The sequence below is a fragment of the Oreochromis niloticus genome, linkage group LG11 (assembly GCF_001858045.2).
Source record: "Oreochromis niloticus isolate F11D_XX linkage group LG11, O_niloticus_UMD_NMBU, whole genome shotgun sequence".
NCBI lineage: Eukaryota > Metazoa > Chordata > Actinopteri > Cichliformes > Cichlidae > Oreochromis > Oreochromis niloticus.
Window position 1 is genome coordinate 24,951,484 of NC_031976.2, and position 26,475 is coordinate 24,977,958.

A 26,475-nucleotide genomic window follows, 5' to 3' on the forward strand; every position below is an offset into this window, starting at 1 on the left:
TAATCAGGTTCAAAGTGTCAATCATGGGACTAATGTTTTAGATTCACGAGGGCTAGAAAAGATAAATATAATATTAGCTGAGAACAGAAATATATAGTTGAATGTTGCATTATTACTGTATCACTACTGATCTGCAGGCTTGTTGAGAGTAACCAAAAGGTCCAGGTATTTCTTGGTGAATATTTTAATGCAGAGGTTATTTAGAGCCAGAAGGAACCAGAATTAAAAGACTCCTGTGAGACAGCGCCATCTAGTGCTTTGAGGAGTGCACTATAAACATCAATTTCATACAGCTTTTGACTAATCCATGCATTCATACAAATAAAAACCAAACAAAAAAAAATTAATACAATCAAAAACAACAACAACAAAATCTAACCTATCCTTTGAACTCTATTTGACCTCTTCCTCGCTTGTTTCAGGAAACTTCCACCTTCTGCTGATTTCATCATCAAGTGAATTCCAGTATTAAACAACATCAGTGGTGAAATCCAGGTGTGACTGTAACCTGCACTGTTTTATCAGATTTAGTAAATGATTTAAAACTTCCTCCCAGTAACTCACAGCTGTTATAAAAACAAAGAAGGTAAAGCAACCCTACAGCAGAGTCAAACATGGCGAGTGTTACTGTGACATCCTGTTGGAAGAGTCTTCTGCTGGTGGCACTTATGGGTGAGAACATTTCATTTGTCTTCACTGTTATTACTCTATTATTATTCTTTTAAATGCTGACTATGAACATGAATACAACAGCTAATAAGGCTACGTTCACACTGTGGGCGAAAGCGCATCAAATCCGATTTTTTTGACCCTATGCGACCCATATCTGATCTAGGTATGACAGTGTGAACAGCACAAATCTGATATTTTCAAATCCGATTTGGGTCACTTTCATATGTGGTACTGAATCCGATACATATCTGATGTTTTAGAAAGCGACTGCTGTTTGAACGGTCATGTCGCATTAAATCCATCTTTTACGTCACTGATACAAGACAGACACCAATTATCAGCTCCGGAGAAGCGCCTGAGAAGACATCATGAATGCTTCCTGGTCATCCAGTGTAGATGTTAGTGAAACAGTTGGGAAAACCACATGGACATTTTATTTGTATTGTATAATCAGGAGATTCTTACAGAGATCTGCAACTATCCTTCGAAGCTCCCTAAAACAGCAATAAGGATATGCAAATAACAAAATAACTTAAAGCAAAATTGGGAAACGTAAAGTCCGAAACAAGTCTTTATATTAAGGGCCATCAGTCCAACAATACTGTTTGGTCTGGGTCTAAACAGAGCGCGTTGTGTGTGACGTCTTCTTTTGCACATGCGGGCCGCTTTGAGGGTTCACACAGGAGAGAGTTTGCTGTCACATTTTATTTGTAGTGTGAACAAGCAGACAAAAGAATCGGATTTGATCAAAAAATCGGAATTGAGCATTAAGACCTGCAGTGTGAACGTAGCCTAAGAAGCTCAAGAATGCAGGTCTCTGTGCTTTGATTCATGTTTTATTTTAGCAGATGTTTATCACATTTATCCCTACATAACATCTTCTGAGTGTAAAGATTTTACCTCGTGATTTAAGAATACATGGAAGGAACAAACTGAGTAAGGACTGAAAAGTAGCTTTTTCTTCATACTATGTGATCCTGTTTTTGAGGTTGTTGTCCCCAAACTGTGGAACAGCCTTCCTCAGTCACTCAGGTCGGCTGACTATGTTAATTCATTTAAGTGACTGCTGAAAGACAGTTGCTTCTTTAACTTTTGTTTTCTTAAATGTAAATTATCATTATTATTTGTATGTTAGCAAATCTGTGGAAGCAGGAGAACTTTTCTTTTCAAATGTGCTCTGAGAAAAGATGTTTGAATACTGTCAATCCCTTCTACCACGTACATGTAGGTTAAGAACTACACTTGACAGCTTTGAGTGACTGCTGATACTAATATAAGTCTTACATCATCTTTTTCTCACACTCAAGTTTGGACACACATTTGATCCATTATGGAGTAATGGATTACATATAATTTAATTCTCAGATTGAGTGAATCAGTGATTCTAACCAGTATTGTACCAGTATTGACACAGAGTGGCTTTTACTGGTATGTGTTGCAGCCATCCTGACTGCGCTCTCTCTCAGGTTTACCAGGTTTGGGGACCAACGTGCAGATTTCTTGGACTGGCAGGGTGACAGCTGGTTCCCCCACTACTTTCACATGCTCATCTAATTGTTTTCCAAACTGCATCTACACCTGGTCCTTTATGCACAGCAGTGTGCTGTAGTCAAGCGATGCCACCACATACACAGTGACAATGGAACAATGGAAGATCTGTGCTGAGAGTCAAGGAAGGTGTGAATGTGTGTCTTTTATATTTGCAGGTCAGTCAATCTGTGGGATATTTTGTATAGGTGCGGCAGGCATTTCTGAAAGTTGTAACACAGAGGTTTGGCCTGACTTGGATCTGAGCAACTCTGAGTGAGCAAATGCAAATGTGCCAGACCTCAAGGATAATGGGTGGTTTGCACAACAAAAGGTGGAGGAGAAACGAGCTGACAACCTGTGAAAATCTCAGCAGGGGTGATTAATACCTCAGGACTTGCACCAGAAAATAAAAAACCCAGTAATTCTAGGGGGTGTTGGGTTTAGGGAAGTTACGCAAATTTGCGCAGGTTTAGTAAACCTAGTGTTAAGGCCAGCACAGTCAATGGGAGCACATTAACTTGGACACCAGATGGACTGGATGATACAGTGAAACTGCACTGCACTGTCTTCAATCCACAGACAGGAGTCTACACAAGTACTGACACCATTGTAGAAATTACAAGTGAGTACATCAAGTTAAATGTCACATTAAATAGTGGAAAGTAACAAAGGTACCTTTTATTCTGTACTTCTAAAATGTACTGGGTATGGGTAAAGGAGTTTTGAAGAACAGAAATTTAGTTAATGAAATGAAACTGAAATTCTTAAACCATGTGCATGTCTGCTCAGTAGCTTCACAGCCCTTTTTAAATCATTAGCTGAGAGGCGACAGGCATGCTTCCTCCATCCTGTTGGGATTTGCCTCTCACATGTTGTCTGTCTCCTACATTACACCAGAGAAACAGAAGACCAAGCAGCCAGAGTCAGAGGAATAATCACAGCATTAGTAATTAAATTCAATTGAAGTAAATTCACCCTCAGATTTCAATAATATGCTGTTTACATTTTGACCATTTAGAATCACATTTAAAGCAATTTCTTTGCTTTGACGACAGGAACGAGGTGTGTATGAGTTACACATAATTAGGACACATTACACGGACAAAACTACTTTGCTACCTACACATTACACCTACCCTGTCATGAGGCCCTGGGCACGCAGTTTTTCAGCTGATGCTAATGCCAAAGGAGGTTTAAAACTCTGCAGTTATTGAGTCAGGAGGGAATATCTAAGAGGAAGGAAATTTCACATACTGATTTTTAGCAATGGTGGCATCTTATTACACTATCTCATTTAACTTCACTGATGTCTTTAGCACACATTCTTTCACAAATATTTGTAAAGGCAGACTGCATGGCTAGGTGCTTGACTTTACACACCTGGGTCAAATGGACTGAAAACCTGAATGCAAAGATTAAGAGGTGTGGCTTAACACTACCGTCCATATTTTTATTCTCACTTTATGAATTAAAAACTTCTTTTTTCTTTTTGTACAGATCAAATGTCTGTACAGGTCAGTCCGCTGAACACTGTCCCATCTCTCAACCAGTCATTAAATCTCATCTGCCATGATGCCAGATTTGGTGATCCACAAGGTCTATCAGACCTGGTCTGGTATAAAGATGGACAAGAGGTGACCCTGCGTGAAAATATGTGGCTTCAGCAAAACAACCTCACACTTCACTTTGACTCACTGCTGCCTTCTGATGCTGGTTTCTACCAGTGTCAAACTTATCTGCCTACATCACAGACAAGAGGTGTCAGCCTGGGCTATCTGCTCAGCTGTAAGTACAAGGATACAGAGAGACTGAACCAAAACAAGAAAGGCTGTATTTGATCATAACTGCAACAAGCTTTCTTATCTTTTGCAGATGATCAGTGGAACGTCAGCATTAGTGGACCTGACACTGTGTTTCCTGGTCAGTTAAGTGAGTTCACCTGCCTGACCAGCTGCACCTTAAATGTGGAATGCACCGTCACGTGGGAGTTCAGGGGAGGTTTCCCTGTTGGACCCTACCTTTCCATCAATAAAAATGTGGTCAAGTGGACTCCTTCACTACCTGGGACTTTTCAGAACTTCACCTGCGTTGCAGAGAATAAAGCTGCTGGACGTTCTGCTGAGGCCACCAAGATGGTAGAAGTTAAAGGTACACAAACCTCTTTAGAGCTTGCTTGTTCCTACTCTTACTGCTAAATCAGTTTCAGTTATTTTCTTTTTCTCCAAACAGATATCCCAATCTCTGGATCAGAGGCGATGCAGCTCAGTGGACTTTTTGCAGGAATCCTCAGTCTGGGACTGTGGGTCCTCTAGGGTTGGGCTCTAAGAACAGTTTACTTATTTTCACTTTAAGGAGACTCTTCACCCCAGTATCAACTTTATGCCCAAATAAATAGATAACTACACCATGGATTATCACAGCCCAATTACAACAAAAACATGAAATGCAGCAGATATCTGCAAAAGTAACTCAGACCTACAGCCAGAGGAAAATTACGTAAGTTTGATTTTGGGGTGAACTGTCCCTTTAAGTTTAGGTGGGCATATTTTCTCTGCTGTTTATTTCTGCAGCAGCTTTTTATTTATTTATTTTATTATTATTCCTGCAAAACACTGCAAAAGAAAAGTATGCAATGTCAAATGTTAGAAAAGGAGGAGCAGTCATTTTTCATTATATATTATTGTAAAACATATGAACACATGAATGAAAAATAAAGTGTGTGTTTTGTCGCAATCGGACTTGATTCATATTTGACAATGAAATTTGATACATTATTGACTTAGTGCTAATTTATAGCGTACGTTTTAAATATGACCACAAGGTGTCACTAAAAACACAGAAGTCCTGGCTTTCAAGGACAGTGGAACGTATCCTGTTAATTATTTCTATGAATTATATTGCAGTCATTATTCTGATTGTTGGGATTTCAATGACAAACGTAAAGATTAATTTATAATTCTGTAAATGCATTTGTAACTCCCTCAGTAAAAAGAGATTTTTGAGACGTCAGCTTGATAAAGAAATTGTGTCACCTCCACGCTGTGCCCCTGTGCTCAGTGATTCACCAATCTGTCTCCTGTTCTTTTGAAACTGAAAAATTAATACAGAGAAGATAACCACACAGAGCAAACTGGGGAACACTGAGGTTTTCCATGTGTTTTGTGTCTACCTGTGTTGTTTTCCTTTCCTCTTTTGTGATATCTCAGTTGGTTTATTAGATGTAAAACAGGCGACGGAAAATGAAACTAAAACTTTTGCTTTCATTTTGTTGTAAAAGAAACCGAGTTGTGCATCCTGACCTCATCCTAGTTTCAGCCAACTGCTTGTTTAAACTGTGCAGTCTCCATATCTGATCTGTTTATTGTAAACTAGAAAATGTTTGGTGTCTTGTGATATGTCTATGACGTGTTCTCTCTTTAAAATTAAAGAAATATTTTTTGTCCAAATTCCATTCCCTGGGATTGTGTTTTATAAGACTTATATGTCTCACATAAATAACTTATGACATTGGTGCCTTTCACAGTTTTCTTCAACATGTCGTTTCTCGAGTAGTAAATTATTATATTTAGAAGTGTTTTTGTAATTATGTTGTTAGAAAAATGGAAAGAGGCCAGTTTTATGTGTAAATCCCATTTTGAGTCACATAGGTCTTTTGAGAAATACAATAGACACACATACAAGACAATGTAAAAATGTACAAATTAATATTCCAAATTCTTTTTCATATTGGAAGACATCCCATTATTTTTAATAATATCATACTGTGAACAATCTCTCTCATCTTTAACATCTAGTTCTGCTTTAAATATAGACCTAGAAGATTCAATATATTTTTCCTGCTTTTGCATAATATATTTCTATCTGTTGTTATACCCTAGACAGGCCACCACTCAATCATAGGTTCAGTAGTTGCCTGAATAAGAGACAAACAACCATTCACTCTCAGATTCACACCTACAGCCAAATTAGAATCAGCAGTTAACCCCACGCATGTCTTTGCAGACACTAAGAGATCAAAAGTCTACACAGAAAGGCCCCAAACTGAAATTTGAATCCAGGACTGTGCTGTGGGGTAATGGTGCTAACTACCACTACCCTGTTAATATAACATAATATAACAGATTGTGATTTTTTTTTCTATATTTTTAGTTATTTAGGGGCTCCATTGTGTAGTGGTTTCCACTACACACAGGGCCTCCAGGATAAAAAAGAAAAAGACAAATCTGGCAAATCAAAAATGTGGCACTGCTGTGACAAATCCTCATGAACAACGGAGCAGCTTCAAGTATCTTCTTCCATATTAGTTTTGTGCATATTTTACTGTTTGTGTGCTGAAAGGAGGTGCTGTGCTCCCGCTAATATCAGAGGCTAACAAATGCATGTAGGTAGTACAGCTACTTTAATTAACTTCAGTTTAGTTACATTTATATATTACAACACTGGTACAACGTTACAATGATAAAGGCCAAGCACTAAAACTTTTACAGTGTGTTTATTAATATGATTATGCTGCAGTGCTCAAAAGGTCCATTACATGTTTGCAATCACCTGGATCGTCGTCCTCATTAAAGTCACTGTGGATTAAAGATACAACTGGGCTCTTTACATTCCTCTAAGTTTCCTGCAAGCCTGGAAGCATGACTGTAAACAAATATTGAATCTGACCAGGTGTGCCACCCAATGATTGATGATCTATGACCTGCTCACACTGAAGTTTTGTTATCTTGAGATCATGTCAGGCCTCTATCAGACATGTCTGTTTCTTGTCCTTCTGGCTCCCTGCCAAGAAAGAAGGATGACACCACCTGTTTATGGGAAAAGTGATTTCTCATAATATGGGTGCTGTAAAAAAATCATCATATGAGGGCATCATCCAGAAGCATTTCTTCTTCTTCATTAATATTTTTTATTTCTAATTTTTACTTTATTATTGTTGTTTTTGTTGTTCTCATGTATGAGGTCTGAAGTCTACTTTGTTTTTCAAAAGTATCATATGACGCATTTGTTTTTAAAAGTGCGACAGAACTTTGCAAATGATTAATTCAAATCATATTACAGCAGATATTTGAATAGACCACGTGGTCACATGATAATAGTGGTATAAAAATATTGATGTACTTGTCTGATGGGTAGTTTTATAATTTATTCAAACCAAATGGCGAAACATGATCCCTAGTCCCTACCTTAGATTTTAATTCCTTTACATTTAATTAACTAGCCAGCTATCGGCTACTGTTCAGATTTTTAGAAAGCTACTAATTAAAATGTATTTAATGAATCATTTATGTCAAAAATGTGTAGGTTAACCCACAAGGTATTACATACACTGGTTGATTTTAGACTCACATTGTCACCCTTAGCATTAAAATTAAGTATACAAAAAACATAACCAACTCCATGATGCAGCTATAATACAATATTGGTTTGTAAAGACAGAACTAAAAAAAAAAAACAAAAAACCCCCAAAAAGACGCAGTTTAGTGGCACAGTTCATCTAATGTCTTTTTTTTCTTTGTAGGACTGTGACTAGTGATCAGTAATAGAGAACTAAAGAGTTAAGTTTAGTTTCACAGTGCCACTCACACTCACCTTTAAGAACTAGAAATGACCTGGACATCAGTCACATCTTCTGTTTGGCAAATGTATACGACACAGGTTTGCTCAGGTCCTGAACTTCGCCCAACCACAGCTCAAACAACGCACCTGCTGTTTACTCAGTGCTATTGGTCACTGCATCACAAGTTGTAGCATTTAATCCACAAAGCAGTACAAAATGCATGCAGAGGGTTTTTGATCAACCATGAAAGGCTTCTGACAAGGTATGGCTAGAAATCTTGACCTAAGCACACTGAAATAAAAAGACCAGCAAAGTAGTGAGTCAGGTGTGCACACTGAAACCAGGAAAGAAGAGAAACTCATAGTCTAAGCGTAACTTGATATTTAAGCATAGGTGTATATAGGAGTAGACAGTAATGAGAAGGAACAGCTTCAATCTTGCAAAGAAAGAAAGAAAAAGAAAACAACTACCATGATCTATTGTCCATTCATGCCCACAATTTGTCATTTTGCTGATTGGCCATTATCAGACCTTTACATGGAATGGAAAATTAAAAATTTCATCACCTTTCTGAAAAATTTGACAAGCAGGAACCCCAGATGACCAAGAACGACCTTGGTTGTTGCCATATGCCAGTGTATAGGGAACTGGTCATACAATGGACAACTACAAGTCACTGGAAGAAAATGGAGAAGAAAACTGAAGGAATTTTACTAATTGTCATCCTGGCTTTGAGATAAGATAAGCCCTATTATACTGATGAATCTGTAATCATGACTCAATAATGGTAAATGGCCTGCATTTGTATAGCGCTTTACTCAGTCCCTAAGGACCCCAAAGCGCTTTACACTACATTCAGTCATTCACACACACATTCACACATTCACATTTTATTCAACAATCATGTTGAATAAAATTGAAAAGTCAAATCAATTTTTTTTTTTTTACTCAGATTTTCAGGCTTTTTCTGCTTTGGAGAGACAACCTTCCATTAGCCATGTTTTAATTGAGAACACAGTGACACTTCTTCTGGCTCTGTCTGCAATGCTGAATAGTGAAAGGAAGTAGGAGAGTCCCTCGTACTCACTTGGCTTGTGAACAAGGTTGCTGTGTTTTTTACGAATCACAGTGGGAGGGCGTCTGTCAACAGCCTCACTAGAGCGCTCACCCTCTGATCCACCACAATGGATGACTTAGGTGTCTAAATGGTGTAGAGTAGTGACCCACAACTTAGGGTCAACACTAGCGTCAGGGCTCTACATGAGAACAAATAAATAAGTGCTGATGTTGGGAGAGATTGGGTGCAATGTTGGGAGACACATTCTAGACTTTCAAATGGTATTAATTATGGTTTGAACTTTGTAGCTTCTGCCTAAACATCAGAAACTGAAACACAAGCATTTTAAGTGAATGTGAAATTATATTATGAGCATAAGTAGTGCATTTCTTTATTTAATCACATTTCTGTTTTGAGGTGACAGACTGGGAGACACTCTGAGGCCACGTCCACACTAATGCGCTTTCGTTTGAAAACGCATCATTTTCTCTCCATTTTGGCCTCCCGTCCACACTGAGACCTTTGTTTTCACCGAATGAAAACGCAGCGTTTTCAAAACGCTCTCGAAAATGCATACTTTTGAAAACAGTGCTTTCTCGTTGCAGTGTAGACAGCAAAAAGGGAGACTTTCGAAAACGATGACACATTTTAGTCATATGTTGCAGTCAAAGATAGCGGAGTGTATTATACAGCAGTTGTTTTGTTTGCTCTCAATTTTGACAGCCCTATTAAAGATTAATATCAGTCTGTACATGCTCCAGATAGCTTTTCTTCAAATTCTTTCATTCTCACTCACTTTTGCAACTTTGTACTTTTGTGTTACTCGCAGCAACAACTCCACCTCATTGTTAGTCCATTTAAAAAACTCGGTGCTTTTCCTCAAAATTTTGCCGCAACGTTTCAAAGAGCCAGAAAGTAAATAAGCGGCAGACAGAAATGAGGCAGGTCGAATCTTCTTGCATTTCACGCATGCGCAGTACTGGAACGTAAGCGTTTTCAGCCGTTTCAATGTGGATGCGCAACTCTGTGAAAACGACTGAAAACGCTAGTGTGGACGCGGAGCGTTTTCAGACGAAAACGCCGTTTTCAAATCTATCTGGGCTAGTGTGGACGTAGCCTGAGCCTCACGGTGAGGACATCAGTGGGTTTACTGGGTGCACCTGACTCCATTGTTACAGCTGGGACCGTCCATGTAGTTACAAGACTAGGGTAACTAAGGATATCAAAGCCCTCCTCAGTGACAAGAAGAGGACCTTCAGAGCGGGCAATAGAGAGGAGGTAAGAATGATTCAGGCATCATTGAAGGGTTAGATCAGATAGGCTAAGGTCAATTACAGGAGAAAGCTAGAGTGGAAATTCCAGCAGAACAGCATGAGAGACGTGTGACCGATAACCTTCCTCAGCACCATATGGAAGCTCCTGTCAGGCATCATGGTGGCTAAGAAGAACATGCTTATGGCTCAATATATGAGTGGGGCAGAGAAAGGGATTGGCAAGAATACCAGAGGCGCTAAAACACCAGCAGTCGCCAGAGACTGCAAGACTGGGCTGACCAACCTGTGCACTGCCTGGATTGATTCCAAGAAGGCCTATGACTCGATGCCCCACACCTGGATCCTGGAATGCCTAGAGCTATACAAGATCAACAGGACCCTAAGAGCCTTAATCAGGAACTCAATGGGGATGTGGCGTACAACACTAGAGGCCAACTTCAAGCCCATAGGACAAGTCACCATCAAGTGTGGGATCTAGCAAGGATATGCTCTGTCCCCACTGCTGTTTTGCATAGGCCTGAACCCCCTCAGCGAGATCATTGACAAGACTGGCTACAGATACAGACTATGGAATGGAGCAGTTGTCAGCCATCTCCTGTGCATGGATGACATCAAGCTGTATGCCAAGAGTGATTAAAAAACATAAACATAAAACATAAAAAACATAAAAGACCAGAAAGTATAGTGTGTATATTTTTTAAAAACTGAAAAAAAACTAAAAAAAAATACAAAAAGACAACACACATAAAGTAATTCATGTTTTTGCATACAGTTTCTTTAATGACCATTTATTTTGATAATGCTTTGATATTTTATAGAACGAACAAGGAAAAGTAGGTAAGTTCTAATATTTGTTATTTTCCACTATTATTATTGAGTTAAAAAAACAAAGCAAAACAAAAAAACCCAAACATCCAAACCTACATGTCTCTGTGTGAAAAATGACAGCAGGTCTTCTTGGTCCAGCAAAACTGTCCCAGGCAATCACACCACTATATTTTAGTATTGGTATGACTTTCTTTTCTGAAAGGCTGTGTAACTTTTACACCAAATCTAATGGGACACACACCTTCTACAAAGTTCAGCGTTTGTCTCATCAGTTCAGGTAATATTTGCTCAAAAGTATTTGGAATCATCAAGATTTTTTCTGCCAAAACTGAGACGAGCCTTTATGTTCCTTTGGCTCAGCAGTAGTTTCCGACTAGGAACTCTACCATGCAGGCTTTTTTTGGCCAGTCTCTTTCTTATGGTGGAGTCATGAACAGAATCAGAATCAAAATGTCTTTATTGTCATTGTCGCAGATTCAGCGAAATTAAAAGTGGTCTCCAGTCAGTGCATGATCCATAAAAATACGAATAAAAACAATACATTTTAATAAAATCAATAAATAAAATACTTGAAGTGCTAATAAGAATAGTATGAGCAGACATTCACATACACACGTCCACACATGCCTCAGTCAGTGCATAGATCATTTCCAGAGTGGCGTGATGGACATTTTTTTAGTAGCAGCATTCAGACATGTCGCGGTTGGGTAAAAACTGTGTTTGAGTCTATTTGTCAACCCTGACCATTTGTCAAATGTAAAAGTTCACCAAGCAAACAGACTCAGAGATATTCTTTTGGAAGATTATCTAAAAAGGATGACACAGCTTTTCTTGTGCTCTTCTGAATAGAGACCTCTGATGTTGCTGGAACTAGTCTCTCAAGTTTAATAGTTACAGCTCACAGCATTCCTATTACCTCTGGTACCACTGTGGACCGACAACTCACATCCTACTACAATGTGCTGGATAGTCTCCAGGACATCTTTGCACAGCCAGCCTATTCGGTTCTGTCAGCTGTCTTAGACTCCTGCCTCTATGGATCTGGTGCTTAGAGCCTATTCTTGTCATTAGTGCCTCTGTGCTGTCCTTTAGGCCAACATTTTTTAGCCACTGTTGGATTTCCTGATGTCAGCTACATCCTATGTTGTCAGTGGTACATCATATCCAGGGACTTGATCATCCATGATTATTTCTCCTCCTCATCACCATTTGCCTTCAGCCACCTAAAGTACTTTTGGAAAAGAATTCTCAGGGAACCAGATGAACTTCTCCAAGAACTTCTCCATCATCCTGGATTATGGCTCTGACACCCAATAATCCCTTTTTCTCCCTCTGTCCATTGTTCATAGAGCCTCAAGGTGCCTGACTTCAACTGGACACCCCAGTGCATTGTGAGCAATTTTTTGTCTTGACATCAGTGACATATATCCTCTTCTGTGCCCAGCTTATTATTCCAACTAGATATCTGGCCATTAGGATGTATGTATTGAAGGCTTGGATCTTATCCCTACCATTCCTCTGGCTTCTCAACCACTGCCTTACATTTTGGAGGTGTTTGGTTGTCATACTTTTCCAGACTTGTGCTGTCAGGCCTTCATTGAATATTAATACTGTAGCTTCTTCATGCCTGAAAGTCAGTGTTAGATATCTGCCTTTGTGATGTTCTGATGGTAAAACTTGGGTTTTGTTTTTGTTTTTTTACATTTTTCCTAGATTCAACTAAAGAAATGGGAACAAATTATGTGTTTGTGACTAAGTGTCTAAAAGTAGAATTTCTGGCTGGTTCTTTGCTAAGTGTAGACAGCACTGGTTCATCCTTTGAGTTAGGTGCCTCATAATGCTGAATGGTTTTTAATCTAGTGGATTAAAAAGTAAACACTCCTTTAAAGAATGGACAGGTACAGTAATTGTAGTGAAAAGCTCTAAAAGACTTTCAGAAAGCCTGGAGAACTGTTGCTCAAGACCACTTTTTAAAAAAGGACAAAACAGTTTGACTTCTTTGGAAACAAAATCTAAAGACGTGAGGGATGACTTAAGATGTTTGCACAGTACTGTCTACATGGCATAGATTACAATGTTTTTTTCCATTGTACTTATACCAGTAACAGACTGACAGCAACTTTTACTGCTTGTCTTTGCCCTTGCATCTTCCATGTAATCAGGTTCAAAGTGTCAGTCATGGGAGAAATGTTTTAGATCCAGGAGGGTAGAAAAGATAACTATAATATTAGCTGAGAACAGAAATATATAGTTGGATGTTGCATTATTACTGTATCACTACTGATCTGCAGGCTTGTTGAGAGTAACCAAAAGGTCCAGGTATTTCTTGGTGAATATTTTAATGCAGAGGTTATTTAGAGCCAGAAGGAACCAGAATTAAAAGACTCCTGTGAGACAGCGCCATCTAGTGCTTTGAGGAGTGCACTATAAAAATCTTCAATTTCATGCAGCTTTTGACTAATCCATGCATTAATACAAATAAAACCAAACAAAAAAAATTAATACAATCAAAAAACAACAACAACAGAATCTAACCTATTCTTTGAACTCTATTTGACCTCTTCCTCGCTTGTTTCAGGAAACTTCCACCTTCTGCTGATTTCATCATCAAGTGAATTCCAGTATTAAACAATATCAGTTGTGAAATCAAAGTGTGACTGTAACCTGCACTGTTTTAACAGATTTAGTAAATGATTTAAAACTTCCTCCCAGTAACTCACAGCTGTTATAAAAACAAAGAAGGTAAAGCAACCCTACAGCAGAGTCAAACATGGCGAGTGTTACTGTGACATCCTGTTGGAAGAGTCTTCTGCTGGTGGCACTTATGGGTGAGAACATTTCATTTGTCTTCACTGTTATTACTCTATTATTATTCTTTTAAATGCTGACTATGAACATGAATGACAATAGTAACAAAGTAACTGATACAACAGCTAATAAGAGGCTCAAGAATGCAGGTCTCTGTGCTTTGATTCATATTTTATTATAGCAGATGTTTATCACATTTATCCCTACATAACATCTTCTGAGTGTAAAGATTTTACCTCGTGATTTAAGAATACATGGAAGGAACAAAGTGAACAAGGATTGAAAAGTAGCTTTTTCTTCATACTATGTGATCCTGTTTTTGAGGTTGTTGTGCCCAAACTGTGGAACAGCCTTCCTCAGTCACTCAGGTCGGCTGACTATGTTAATTCATTTAAGCGACTGCTGAAAGACAGTTGCTTCTTTAACTTTTGTTTTCTTAAATGTAAATTATAATTATTATTTGTCTGTTAACAAATCTGTGGAAGCAGGAGAACTTTTCTTTTCAAATGTGCTCTGAGAAAAGATGTTTGAATACTGTCAATCCCTTCTACCACGTACATGTAGGTTAAGAACTACACTTGACAACTTTGAGTACCTGCTGATACTAATATAAGTCTTACATCATCTTTTTCTCACACTCAAGTTTGGACACACATTTGATCCATTATGGAGTAATGGATTACATATAATTTAATTCTCAGATTGAGTGAATCAGTGATTCTAACCAGTATTGTACCAGTATTGACACAGAGTGGCTTTTACTGGTATGTGTTACAGCCATCCTGACTGCTCTCTCTCTCAGGTGTACCAGGTTTGGGGATCACCGTGGAGATTTCTTGGACTGGCAGGGTGACAGCTGGTTCCCCCACTACTTTCACATGCTCATCTAGTTGTTTTCCAAACTGCATCTACACCTGGTCCTTTAATGGCAGCACAGTCAATGGGAGCACGTTAACTTGGACACCAGATGGACTGGATGATACAGTGAAACTGCAATGCACTGTCTTAGATCTACAAACAGGAGAGTACTTAAGTACTGACGCCACTGTAGAAATTATAAGTGAGTACAGCAAGTTAAATGTTACATAAATATGGTGGAAAGTAACAATGGTAACTTTAATTCTGTACTTTTAAAATGTACTTTGGATAAAGGAGTTTTGAAGAACAGAAATGTAGGTAATGAAATTAAGCTGAAATTCTTAGACCACATGCGCGTCTGCTCAGTAGCTTCACGGCCATTTTCAAATCATTAGCTGAGAGGCGACAGGCATGCTTCCTCCTTCCTGTTGGGATTTGCCTCTCACATGCTGTCTGTCTCCTACAAAATACCAGAAAAAAAGGACCAAGCAGCCAGAGTCAGAGGAATCATTACAGCACAAATAATTTAAATGAATCAAAGTAAATTCACCCTCAGATTTCAATAATATGCTGTTTAGATTTTGAATATTTAAACACATTTAAAGCCATTTCTTTGTCTTGATGGAAGGAACACAGTGTGTGTATGGGTCTGAGTTACACATAATTAGCATACATTACGTGGACAAAACTAGTGTGCCACCGATACATTACACCTACCCGTAACATGAGGCCCTGGGCATGCAGTTTTTCAGCTGATGCTAATGCCAAAGGAGGTTTAAAACTCTGCAGTTATTGAGTCAGGAGGGAATATCTAAGAGGAAGGAAATTTCACATACTGATTTTTAGCAATGGTGGCATCTTATTACACTATCTCATTCAAATTCAGTGATGTTTATAGAACAACACATTCTTTCACAAATATTTGTAAAGGCAGACTGCATGGCTAGGTGCCTGACTTTACACACCTTCGTCAAATGGACTGAAAACCTAAATTCAAAGATTAAGGGGTGTGGCCTAACACTACTGTCGATATTTTTATTCTCCCTTTATCAGTTAAAAACGTTTTTTTCTTTTTTACAGATCAAGTGTCTGTACAGGTCAGTCCGCTGAACACTGTCCCATCTCTCAACCAGTCACTAAATCTCATCTGCCATGATGCCAGATTTGGTGATCCACAAGGTCTATCAGACCTGGTCTGGTATAAAGGTGGACAAAAGGTGACCCTGCGTGAAAATATGTGGCTTCAGCAAAACAACCTCACACTTCACTTTGACTCACTGCTGCCTTCTGATGCTGGTTTCTACCAGTGTCAAATTTATCTGCCTACATCACAGACAAGAGTTGTCAGCCTGGGCTATCTGTGTTGGCTCAGCTGTAAGTACAAGGATACAGAGAGACTGAACCAAAACAAGAAAGGCTGTATTTTATCATAACTGCAACAAGCTTTCTTATCTTTTGCAGATGATCAGTGGAACGTCAGCATTAGTGGACCTGACACTGTGTTTCCTGGTCAGTTAAGTGAGTTCACCTGCCTGACCAGCTGCACCTTAAATGTGGAATGTACCGTCACGTGGAAGTTCAGGGGAGGTTTCCCTGTTGGAACCTACCTTTCCATCAATAAAAATGTGGTCAAGTGGACTCCTTCACTACCTGGGACTTTTCAGAACTTCACCTGCGTTGCAGAGAATAAAGCTGCTGGACGTTCTGCTGAGGCCACCAAGATGGTAGAAGTTAAAGGTACACACACCTCTTTAGAGCTTGCTTGTTGCTACTCTTACTGCTAAATCAGTTTCAGTTATTTTCTTTTTCTCCAAACAGATATCTGGCGAACAGATATCCCAATCTCTGGATCAGAGGCGATGCAGCTCAGTGGACTTTTTGCAGGAATCCTCAGTCTGGGACTGTGGGTCCTCTAGGGTTGGGCTCTAGAAACAGTTTACTTATATTCACTTCAAAGAGATAGTTCATCCCAGTATCAGCTTTATGCCCAAATAAACACATGACTACACCATGGATTATCATAGAATAGTTACTACAACTAAATGCAGCTGATATCTACTCAACTCAGACTTACACAGTTTTCGTGTGAATATTTTCCCTGCTATTTATTTCTGCAGCAGCTTATTCTTTTTATTATTATTCGTGCAAAAGAAACATATGTGATGTCAATTGTTAGAAAAGTAGAAGCAGTAGTTTTTACTTATGAATTATTGTAAAACATATGAACACACATATGAAAAATAAATTGTGTGCGTTAAGTCACAGTTGGAGTTGATTCCTATTTAACAATTAAAGTTGACACATTATTTCCTTTATGCTCATTTATAGTCTACGTTTTAATTATGACCACAAGGTGTCACCAAAAACACAGAAGCACTGGATTTCAACGACAGTGGAACATAAAATGTAAAATATTTCTATGAATGATATTGCAATAAGTACTCTGACTGTTTGGGGTTTTTTTTCAAAAACAAACTTCAAGATTTATTAAAAATTATTTCGCTGGAATGTAACTCCTTCAGTGAGAAAGGATTTTTGTGAAGTCAGCTTGATAAACAAATTGTGTGACGTCCATCCTGCGCACATGTGGTCAGTGATTCAACAATCTGTTTCATGTTCCTTTGAAACTGAACAATTAATGCAGAGAAGACAACCACACTGAGCAAACTGAGAGCGACTGAGTTTTTCAGGTGTTTTGTTTCTACCTTTGTTATTTTCTTTTATTCTTTTGTCATATCTCAGTTGCTTTATTAGGCGTAAGAATAGGTGGGGAAAAATGAAACTAAAACATTTGCTTTCATTTTGTTGTAAAAGAAACCAAAATTTGCATGTTAACCTCATTCTAGTTTCAGTTGAAATGCTGCAAACTCTGTAGTATCTCTCTGTGTGTGTGTGTGTGTGTGTGTGTGTGTGTACATATATATATATATATATATATATACATATCCTGTGTTTAATTATAAACTAGAAAATGTAGGTTGGTGTTTTATGTTATGTCTGTTATGTACTTTCTCTTTTAAATTAAAGAAACAAAAAATATTCCATATTGGAAGACATCACCATTAGGGATGGGTATTGATAAGATTTTAACGATTCCGATTCCATTTTCGATTCTGTTTAACGATTCGATTCTTTATCGATTCTCTTATCGATTCTCTTATCGATTCTTGTTTTTAAAAAAGGAGAACACTAAGGTCGATTAGCTTAGAACTGTTTTATATCTTCTCTTTCAACAAGATAGAAATTTAGGAGTAACATGGCCTTACAAACCCAACAGTGAGATCTTAAGAGATCCACAGCCTACGGCTCTTCAATGGGGTGTCACAGGGTCCCCGGGGAAAATTGTAAACGTAAAATAATAAAATAAATATTCTTCTGTAGCAATAACAAAGTATAACATAAATTATTCTGTAGCAATTACACAAGAATATCCAGTAATCCAGCTGCCCCTCTGTTGGTCTTCCTTGGTCTCTTGTGTTCTGGGGGCCTCTGGATGTCTAGAGTTTTGATCTCCTCCATACCTGCGTCATGCCCTGGAGGACGGGGCAGTGGCCCCCCACACCCTCTAGCAGATCATTACATGAAGGAACCTTTAAAAAAAAACAAAAAAAAACAAGCGCGTTCATGCTCACAGGTGTACACACAGGTGATCACACACAAACTACACCCTTTTTGGCTCTTACCTCAAAGCACACTGTGCGCTGTCGATCTTACGTGCTGCACAATAATGTCTAACATTTAGTATTTACTGTCATATTCCCATAGATCATTGTGATGTTGTTTATTACTCTCGTTTTCTTCTGCTTGCTTTCTCTTTCTTTCTCAACAGGTGATCCAGATGATCGATATATGTATTTTTTTGTCTGCTTATTCTGTTGGTTTTTGGTTTTTTGCCCTTTTTCCCCGTCCCTCTTCCCCGCTGTTTTTCTTTCCCTCTTTCTTTCTCCCCTTTCTTTCCCCCAGTTAAGTCTGTCCCGTATTCAGCAAGTGAAAATAAAATAAACAATAAAAGGTGAATCAAATGGACCATTACGGCAAGGCTGGGATGGTCAATTTGGTAAAGTAAATCCGTTGGGCATCTTTCTTCGCCTTTAGACAATAATTCTGATGGCAAAAGAACCAAACGGGACAGGTAAAAAAAAAAAAAAAGAATATCCAGTAATGTCCCTGTCTACAATTAAACACATTCACTTACCATCTGCTGTGGCAAATGGCTGCAAGGTTTTGACCACAAACTAGTCACTGCTCGGTGACATTCGGGCCTGAAAAGAGACACTACCGGTAGACTGCAGCGACAACTGCCAGCGAGCGCCAGCCAGACTCTGTCTGTCTGTCTCATCATGGTCACCTAAATGCACAATGGCAGGTTTTGTAATAAAGCAGATCGCGCTAACATAATATGCACTGTTAGTTGATTATTTACCTGCCGCATTAACGGGAGATGACGTGCAAACGTTACCGCTGCTGCTGCTGGGTTGAGATTCACGAGTCCGGAGCGGAATTAAAGACATTCATTTAAATTCATCGCGTGTTTTGTGAGCAAATGCTTTTGCATATTCGTAGTGTTTCCTCCCTTAATGAAATATCTACTTTGCAAGTATTGCAAGTTGCCCTGTTGTCATCCGTTCTCGTAAAGTATAAACAAACTTTTAAGCGTTTGAGCCGCTTAGGTGCCGTGTTTCCTGCCAGGTACGCTCCGACGCTCCGCAACGTGGTGACGTCATTCGGGGCGACTGGAATCGATAAGGGAATCGTTTGCAAAAATGGCAAACGATTCCAAGGAATTGAAACAGTGGGAACCGGTTCTCAACAAGAACCGGTTTTTGATACCCATCCCTAATCACCATCATTATTCTCATATTACTGTGAACACATGTCTATCATCATCTAGGTCTGCTATTATTTTGCAATTTAGATATTTTTTCCTGCTTTTGCATAATGTATTTGTATCCATCCATTTTCTTCCACATATCCAAGTCAGTGTTGCTGGAGCCTATCGCAGCGGTCAGTACACCCTGGACAGGCCACCAGTCAGTCACAGGGTGAACACAAAGAGACAGGAAATCATTCACTCTCACATTGACACCTACGGACAATTTAGAGTCACCAGTTAACCGCAAGCAAGTCTTTGCATGTCTTTGGACCCGGGGCAAACTCAAGCAGACACTAAGAGATAAAAAATCTACACAGAAAGGCCCCAAGCTGGATTTGAATCCAAGACTTGCTGTGGGTTGACGATGCTAACTATCACCCCACTGCACCTGCCTGTTGATATAATATATTGTTAGAGATTTTTTCTCTATTTTATTTTATTTAGGGGCTCCATTGTGTAGGGGATTCCGCGTTTGTCTAAAGTACAAAAGATCCCGGGGGCATCCAGGATAAAATAGAAAAAAAAAATCTGGTAAATCAGAAATGTGGCACTGCTGTGACAAAGCCTCGTGAACAAGGGAACAGCGGACAGCTTTTAGTTTTGTGCATTTATTCTTTGCTTGCTGAAGGGAGCTTCTGTGCTCCCAGTAATATTAGAGGTTAACAAATGAATGCGTGTAGTACGGTTAATTCAGTGGTTAATTTTATATATTACAATGATGGTACAAAGTTACAGTGATAAAGCCCAAGCACTAAAACATTTACAGTGTGTTTATTAATATGGTTATGATGTGATACTAAAAGTGTTTAGGTTCCATTACACATTTCCATCCATCTGGATCACTGTCCTCAATAAAACCACTGTGGGTTAATAATATAACTGGGTTTTTTAACTTATTCCCTGTACGGGGGCCTTTGTCACTGTGTCACAGGGCCCCACAGGGCCCCACAGGGAACGATTCTGGCTCCGTTCCTCTTCACCATCTACACTGCAGACTTCTCCCACAACTCCACCCAGTGCTTCCTGCAGAAGTTCTCTGATGACTCTGCAATAGTCGGCCTCATCACTGATGGGGACGACAAGGAGTACAGAGGACTGACCCAAGACTTTGTGGACTGGTGCCAGCTGAACTACCTCCAGATCAACACTAATAAAACCAAGGAGCTGGTGGTAGACTTCCGCAGGCACAAACATCCTCCAATGCAACCACTAAACATCCAAGGTATGGACATTGAGGCTGTGGACAGCTACAGGTACCTTGGTGTTCATCTGAACACCAAACTGGACTGGACTCATATTTCAGACGCCCTCTACAGGAAAGGGCAGAGCAGGCTGTACCTGCTGCAGAGACTCACTCCTGAAGACCTATGACTCTGTGGTGGCCTCAGCCATCGTTTATGGTGTGGTCTGCTGAGTTGGCAAGATCTCTGCCGGGGATAGGAAGAAACTGAACAGGTTGATCCGCAGGGCCAGCTCTGTTCTAGGATGCCCTCTGGACCCAGTGGAGGTGCTGAGTGACAGGAGAATGGTGGCTAAGCTGTCATCCCTGTTGGACAACATCTCCCAGCCCATGCAGGAGACTCTGACAGCCCTGAGCAGCTCCTTCAGTGGCAGGCTGCGGCACCCACGGTGTGGGACGGAGAGACTTCGCAGGTCTTTCCTCCCCACTGCTGTCAGACTCCACAACAAAGACTTTAACTGATCAAACACACAAACCCACACATGTGCAGTAAGACTAAGTGCAATACTCTTTTCTGACAAAGTTGTATTTTTACTCAGTTGTATATAGCATTTGTATTCTATTTTTAACCTATTGTAGATGTTATTTTATTTTATTTTATTTTATTGTATATAGTATTTTATTTTATTTTACTCTATTCTATTCTGTACAGTTGTGTACACTATATTATTCTTATTGTATTCCAGTGTTCTCTAATTTTTGCTATATAACTTTACACTGTCCACTTTTTGCTGTGACAAAACAAATTTCCCACGTGTGGGACTAATAAAGGTTATCTTATCTTATCCTAGGTTTCCTGCAAGACCTTGAAGCATGACTGTAAACAAATATTGAATCTGACTAGGTGTGCCACCCAAGGATACATTATCTGCTCACACCTGCTCACATTGAAGTTTTTTGGGGGGGGGGTTGAGATGATGTCAGGCCTCCATCAAATGTTTCTGTTTCTTTCCCATCAGGCTCCGTGCCAAGTAAGGAAGGATGACGCTACCTGTTTATGGGAAAAGTGATTTCTGATAATATGGGTGCTGTGATATAAACTCCTCATATGAGGGTATCAAGCAGAAGCTCTTCCTCTTCCTCATGAACATTTATTACCATTTTCTACTTATTTATTGTTGTTTTTGTTGTTCTCATTCTATTTACATGGTCTGACACTTACTTTGTTTTTCAGATGTATCATACAATATACTTGTTTTAAAAAGTACAACAGAACTTTGTAAATGATGAATTCAAAACATATGACACCAGATATATTTGAATAGACCACACAGTCACATGATGACAGTGATGTTAAAAAATATTAATGCAGAAGTCTGACAAGTAGTTCATACTTTATTCAAACCAAATAGTGAAACATGATTAAGTACCTAGCTTAGCTTTTAATTCCATTACATTTGATTGATTAGCTAGCTAACTATTGGCTATTGGTTATGTCAAAAACTTGTAGATTAAACTACAAAGTATTGCATTCACTGGCTGAAATTAGACCCACCATTTCACCCTTAGCATTAAAATGATGTGTACAAAAACCATTACCAAATGCAGGATGCAGCTATACTACATCATATTTGTTTGTAAAAACATAAGGTTTTTTTTATAAAACTCTGGCATGGCTCATCAAATGTTGTTTTTTCTTTTCTAGGACTCTGAATAGTGATCAGCAATAGGGAACTAAAGAGTTAAGACTATAATTTCATGTCAACAGGGCCCCTCACACTTACCTTTAAGATCTACAAATGACCTGTACATCAATCACATCTTCTGTTTGGCCAGTATACACAGCACAGGTTTGCTCAGATGCTGAACTTCGTCCCGTCATAGCTCAAACAATGCACCTGCTGTTTACTCAGTGCTATTGAGCAGGGCATAATGGTTTGCCTGTGCTTCACATCCAACGTGGGAAAGAGTGTGTGAAAACAATTGGTTGTCTGAAATAATACAGTTTTCTGGTCTAACGCACAACACTGCACATCTTGTTCTATGTCTCTTAATTGTTAACTTGATGACTGTAATGGGTCACTGCATTACAGTTTGAGGCATTCAGTTCAAAAAGCAGTACACAATGCATGCAGAGCTTTTTGATCTACAGTTTGAATGTAAAGTTTATGACAGCGAAACTTGACATAAGCAGAAGTTGTATGTCAGGTTTGCACATTGAAACCAGGAAAGAAGAGAAACTCATAGTCTGGGCCTGAGCAGATATGTAAGCATAGGTGAATATAGGCGTAGACAGTAAAGAGGAAGAACCATTTCAACCTTACAAAATGTGGATTAAAAATCATTTTGCTGATTGGCCATTATCAGATCTTCACCTAGGATGGAAATCTAAAAATTTTATCACCTTTCTGAGAAGTTTGACAAGCATGAAACCCAGATGACCTATAACACCTGCAGATAAGACCCGTGGTTGTTGCCATATGCCCATGGGTAGGGGGCTGGTCATACAATGGACAACTATAATTGTGGAGAAGCAGCAAATGCTGAATAAAATTGGAATTCTGTTCATTACATCAGTTATTTGTCTTTCTCAGGTTTGCAGGCTTTCTGGCTTTTGCTGCTTTGGAGATCCATGCCTTCCATCAGTCCTGTTGTAATTAGGGACGCGCTGACACTTTCTCTGTCTCCATCTGCAGCGAACAGTGGAAGCAAGCAGAAAAGTTCCTCATCCTTACTTGGCTTGGGAGCCAGGTTGCGGTTTTTACAAATCACAGTAGGAGGGCGTCTGTCAACATCCTCACTGGAGTGCTCACCATCAGATCCATCACATCTGTCCCACAACTTAGGGTCAACAGTACCTTTACAGTTCTAGGTGAGAACAGATAAATAAGTGCTGATGTTCAAGGTTGGGAGAACCATTTTTGTAGAATTTGAAATGGTTTATTAATAATGGTTTGAAGTTGGTAGTTTCTCACCAAACATTATAACTGAAACAAAAGCATTTAAGGTAAATGCGAAAGTATAAAGTCTCAGGGAAAGGTTGGGAAAAAAGAGCTTTTCCTAAAGTGTTTTTTATTTGTACTTTTTAGTATTAGCATCATTTAAAAAAAAGTTAATCATTTATTCTGAAACATTTCAGCAAGTCACTCTGACACTTGAACCCTTCACCCTGGCTTTCATGCATTATATTTATTACTGACTTTTTATTTTAGGAATGCTGAAGTATGCTTTGAAAAAACTGTGATCAGTGTTGAGTAAATACTATGAGATGAAATGCATGTGGGTGTTGTACAAGAAATGAAATCATCTTTTGTGGAAGTCCAGTTTCTGATAATGTGACGTAAGGAAAAAAAAAAAGAAAAGTTTTCTAACCTTAAATGACTTTGAATGACACAGCAAATTGTGTAATGTAAGGCAGAACAAGGATAAATCATATGAGCAAATAAAGGCACCATAATGAATGACATATTGAAAAAGCCAAAGCAAACTTAAAAGAAACTGTGAACACTGGCTATAAATTCTTACAGTTCTGTAAGGTGACCAAAAACATTTCGACACACTGAGGGTAAGCGGGATGGAAAAACTTGAAAAATATGCTGATTAATTGTTTGCACTAAACATTTTACTGGAGCAGGTTTCTGTTGTAATGAAAAATGATCCCAAAATAATATTGGAAAAGGTTTAATGGAATTCAGGAGGCCCCTGTCTCGTGGTATTTGGACTAACAACCAGCAAAGAGGAAAAACAGCCTGTTCCTTACCGTATGTCTACGTGCTTTTGCTGTTTGTTGTTTTTGGTGTCCTGTTCATCACGTTGCAGTGTCATCTAGTTTCTGCCTGTCCACGTGTCTGTCCAAAGTAAGTATGTTAGTATGCTTCTTTTATCCCAATTGTCATTTCCAGTGTTGAGCAAGTTACATTGAAAAAGTAATTAATTATAGTTACTAGTTACTTCTCCAAACTGAGTTAGTAACTGAGTTACAAGATTCTAAAAGTAACTATTGCTTTACTTTAAAAAAATGTTTAACCCTCAGGGTACAATTGGGAATTTTTAACTACTTTTGATTTTCCCTCCACATTTCACCTTTAAAAACTATTTGCTTTGCCTTGTTTGGTATCATCCTTTTCAGCACAACCTCACGTGTCTGAATTTACAGTTATGTTTTCATTTTGACATACTATATTAACACAATTGATCTAAAATCAGACAAAAACATAAAATCAGAGTAGAAAAAGTTATATTTTTTACATTTTTTTTACTGTAACAACCACGTTTAATGAATCATATTTCATAACTTTAAATGCAAATATAAATTGTCAATTTTAAAGTCCTATGCACAAGTTTTGCAAACAACAAAGTTATTTGCATCATTTACCTTTTACCTTGATTTTTTTAAATAACCATTTCAAACTATTTACAGAACAATCAGCTGTTCTGCATTCAATAAGATGCCACACAAATGATTCGTGCCACTCCCAAAAAATAATTTCTGTCCACTATAAAGAAGAACATCACAGCCTGATACCTGCAGGTCTGACAGCAGCAGGTGTATCCTCCTTTTTCTACCTGGAGACAGCAGTGGCCTCATTGTTCTGACACGCAACACAAAACTATCCACAACACACCAACTACACAAGACAACACATTAACTACACACTCCAAACACGCTAAACGTCACAAATCTCACACATCTCAAAACTCGCTCTCTCTTTTTCTGCTGTCTTTCTCTCTCTCTCGCTCTCGCCGTCACTCCTAAAACTTCCCCTGTTTTTTTGTTATTGTTGTTTTTTTGCTCATAAGCAGAGAGTGCTTGCTAGCGCTGTCCTTAGTAAACGTGAGGAAACTATTGAGGAAAAAACGTCGCGTATATCATGACTCTGGTTTTACGTGGCCTATCAACACAGTTTATAAACTGGTATATATCACCTTGTTGCTTTGTCTTTAAGTGGTCATATGATTGGCTTACCACGACTACTTTATTCTTCCTCGGTCAAACAGCAGCACTCATGCGATTGTTTTGCCCCCTTAGCTCCAGGTGTTGTGCTACACAGTGATCGTGATTACCGTCCGCGGGAGCACGCGCAGCTGCCTAAAGCTGTACTTACGTAGTCAGCTACTTCCGTGCAACTGATATAAGATGCGGTAAGCTGAACACAGCTTCAACCGTCTGTATGTTGAAAAATAGTAACGGGCCGCAATTTCTTGTTAGTAACTGTAACGGCGTTGTAACGATGGGAATATTAATTAGTTAGATTACTTGTTACTGAAAAAAGTAATGCCGTTAGTAACGCCGTTACTTGTAACGCATTCCCATCACTGGTCATTTCCATGCAACAAGGTTAATGATACGAATCTGCTCAGACCGCACCTTTTATTTGAGTTTACATGTTGTTTGCATCTGGCTATTTGCAGGTGCTCTGGTTTCGTCCCTCAGTCAAAAGATGCCTATTTGGTTAATTGGTAATTTTAAATTGCCTGTCAGTATGGGAGGGTGTGGTTGTCTGCTTTGTTATGTTAGCTCTGTCATGGTCCTGGGTGTAACCCACCTCTAAGTGAGCTGGGATAGGCTCCAGCCAGAAAATGGATGAATATATAAAGCAGAGAACTTCAGCTTGTCACATTGTTTCTTTTTGTTGTAGTTAAAATTTTCAGATAAGGCAATTTGAGAAACAATGTAGGGTATTTAGACCAAAATATTTTGATACTTATGGCAGGGGTTATATATAATTTTTTTATTAATTATTTTAAGTAGGTAATTAAAGCACAAAAATAAATAATCAAATAATAAAAGAAATATATTTTTGTGCGTAAAGTTTTTGCTTTGTTTGTACTGTATAC

General features: G+C 38.8%; 2 protein-coding genes and 1 long non-coding RNA gene across 7 annotated transcripts; 2 read left to right on the forward strand and 1 right to left on the reverse strand.

Moving 5' to 3' along the window:
- Nucleotides 1-539: 539 nt before the first annotated feature.
- Nucleotides 540-5,653, forward strand: LOC106098629 (carcinoembryonic antigen-related cell adhesion molecule 6). 2 transcript variants are annotated; one of them, XM_019364829.2, is made up of 4 exons: nt 540-672; nt 3,700-3,987; nt 4,075-4,350; nt 4,432-5,653. In XM_019364829.2, the coding sequence occupies exons 1-4, from the start codon at nt 615-617 to the stop codon at nt 4,512-4,514; spliced, it is 705 nt and encodes a 234-aa protein (XP_019220374.1). In that variant the 5' UTR covers nt 540-614; the 3' UTR covers nt 4,515-5,653. The 2 variants fall into 2 exon arrangements, with proteins under 2 accessions (XP_019220374.1, XP_019220375.1); XM_019364830.2 differs by lacking the exon at nt 540-672 and adding an exon at nt 2,545-2,824.
- A 7,947-nt stretch (nt 5,654-13,600) lies between these two features.
- Nucleotides 13,601-16,848, forward strand: LOC102075620 (carcinoembryonic antigen-related cell adhesion molecule 20). 2 transcript variants are annotated; one of them, XM_019364827.2, is made up of 5 exons: nt 13,601-13,746; nt 14,529-14,786; nt 15,665-15,958; nt 16,046-16,321; nt 16,403-16,848. In XM_019364827.2, exons 1-5 carry the CDS (start codon nt 13,689-13,691, stop codon nt 16,498-16,500), a joined length of 984 nt encoding a protein of 327 aa, XP_019220372.1. In that variant the 5' UTR covers nt 13,601-13,688; the 3' UTR covers nt 16,501-16,848. The 2 variants fall into 2 exon arrangements, with proteins under 2 accessions (XP_019220372.1, XP_019220373.1); XM_019364828.2 differs by having other exon boundaries at nt 16,418-16,848.
- A 4,536-nt stretch (nt 16,849-21,384) lies between these two features.
- Nucleotides 21,385-25,638, reverse strand: LOC109204226 (uncharacterized). Of its 3 annotated transcripts, none has more exons than XR_002063806.2 (3): nt 25,604-25,638; nt 24,398-24,485; nt 21,385-23,327 (listed from the first exon to the last, which is right to left on the reverse strand). It is a non-coding gene; the product is annotated as an uncharacterized LOC109204226 (long non-coding RNA). The 3 variants fall into 3 exon arrangements; XR_002063805.2 differs by having other exon boundaries at nt 21,385-23,505; XR_003222203.1 differs by lacking the exon at nt 25,604-25,638 and adding an exon at nt 25,163-25,198 and having other exon boundaries at nt 21,385-23,505.
- Between the last annotated feature and the right edge of the window lie 837 nt (nt 25,639-26,475).

Excerpts from the sequence above, each read along its gene's own strand:
- LOC106098629 (XM_019364829.2), top strand. The coding sequence starts at position 615 with ATGGCGAGTGTTACTGTGACATCCTGTTGGAAGAGTCTTCTGCTGGTG. Across the intron at positions 673-3,699 it reads TCTGCTGGTGGCACTTATGG|ATCAAATGTCTGTACAGGTC; the intron begins GTGAGAACATTT and ends CTTTTTGTACAG. Across the intron at positions 3,988-4,074 it reads CCTGGGCTATCTGCTCAGCT|ATGATCAGTGGAACGTCAGC; the intron begins GTAAGTACAAGG and ends TATCTTTTGCAG.
- LOC102075620 (XM_019364827.2), top strand. The coding sequence starts at position 13,689 with ATGGCGAGTGTTACTGTGACATCCTGTTGGAAGAGTCTTCTGCTGGTG. Across the intron at positions 13,747-14,528 it reads TCTGCTGGTGGCACTTATGG|GTGTACCAGGTTTGGGGATC; the intron begins GTGAGAACATTT and ends TCTCTCTCTCAG. Across the intron at positions 14,787-15,664 it reads CGCCACTGTAGAAATTATAA|ATCAAGTGTCTGTACAGGTC; the intron begins GTGAGTACAGCA and ends TCTTTTTTACAG.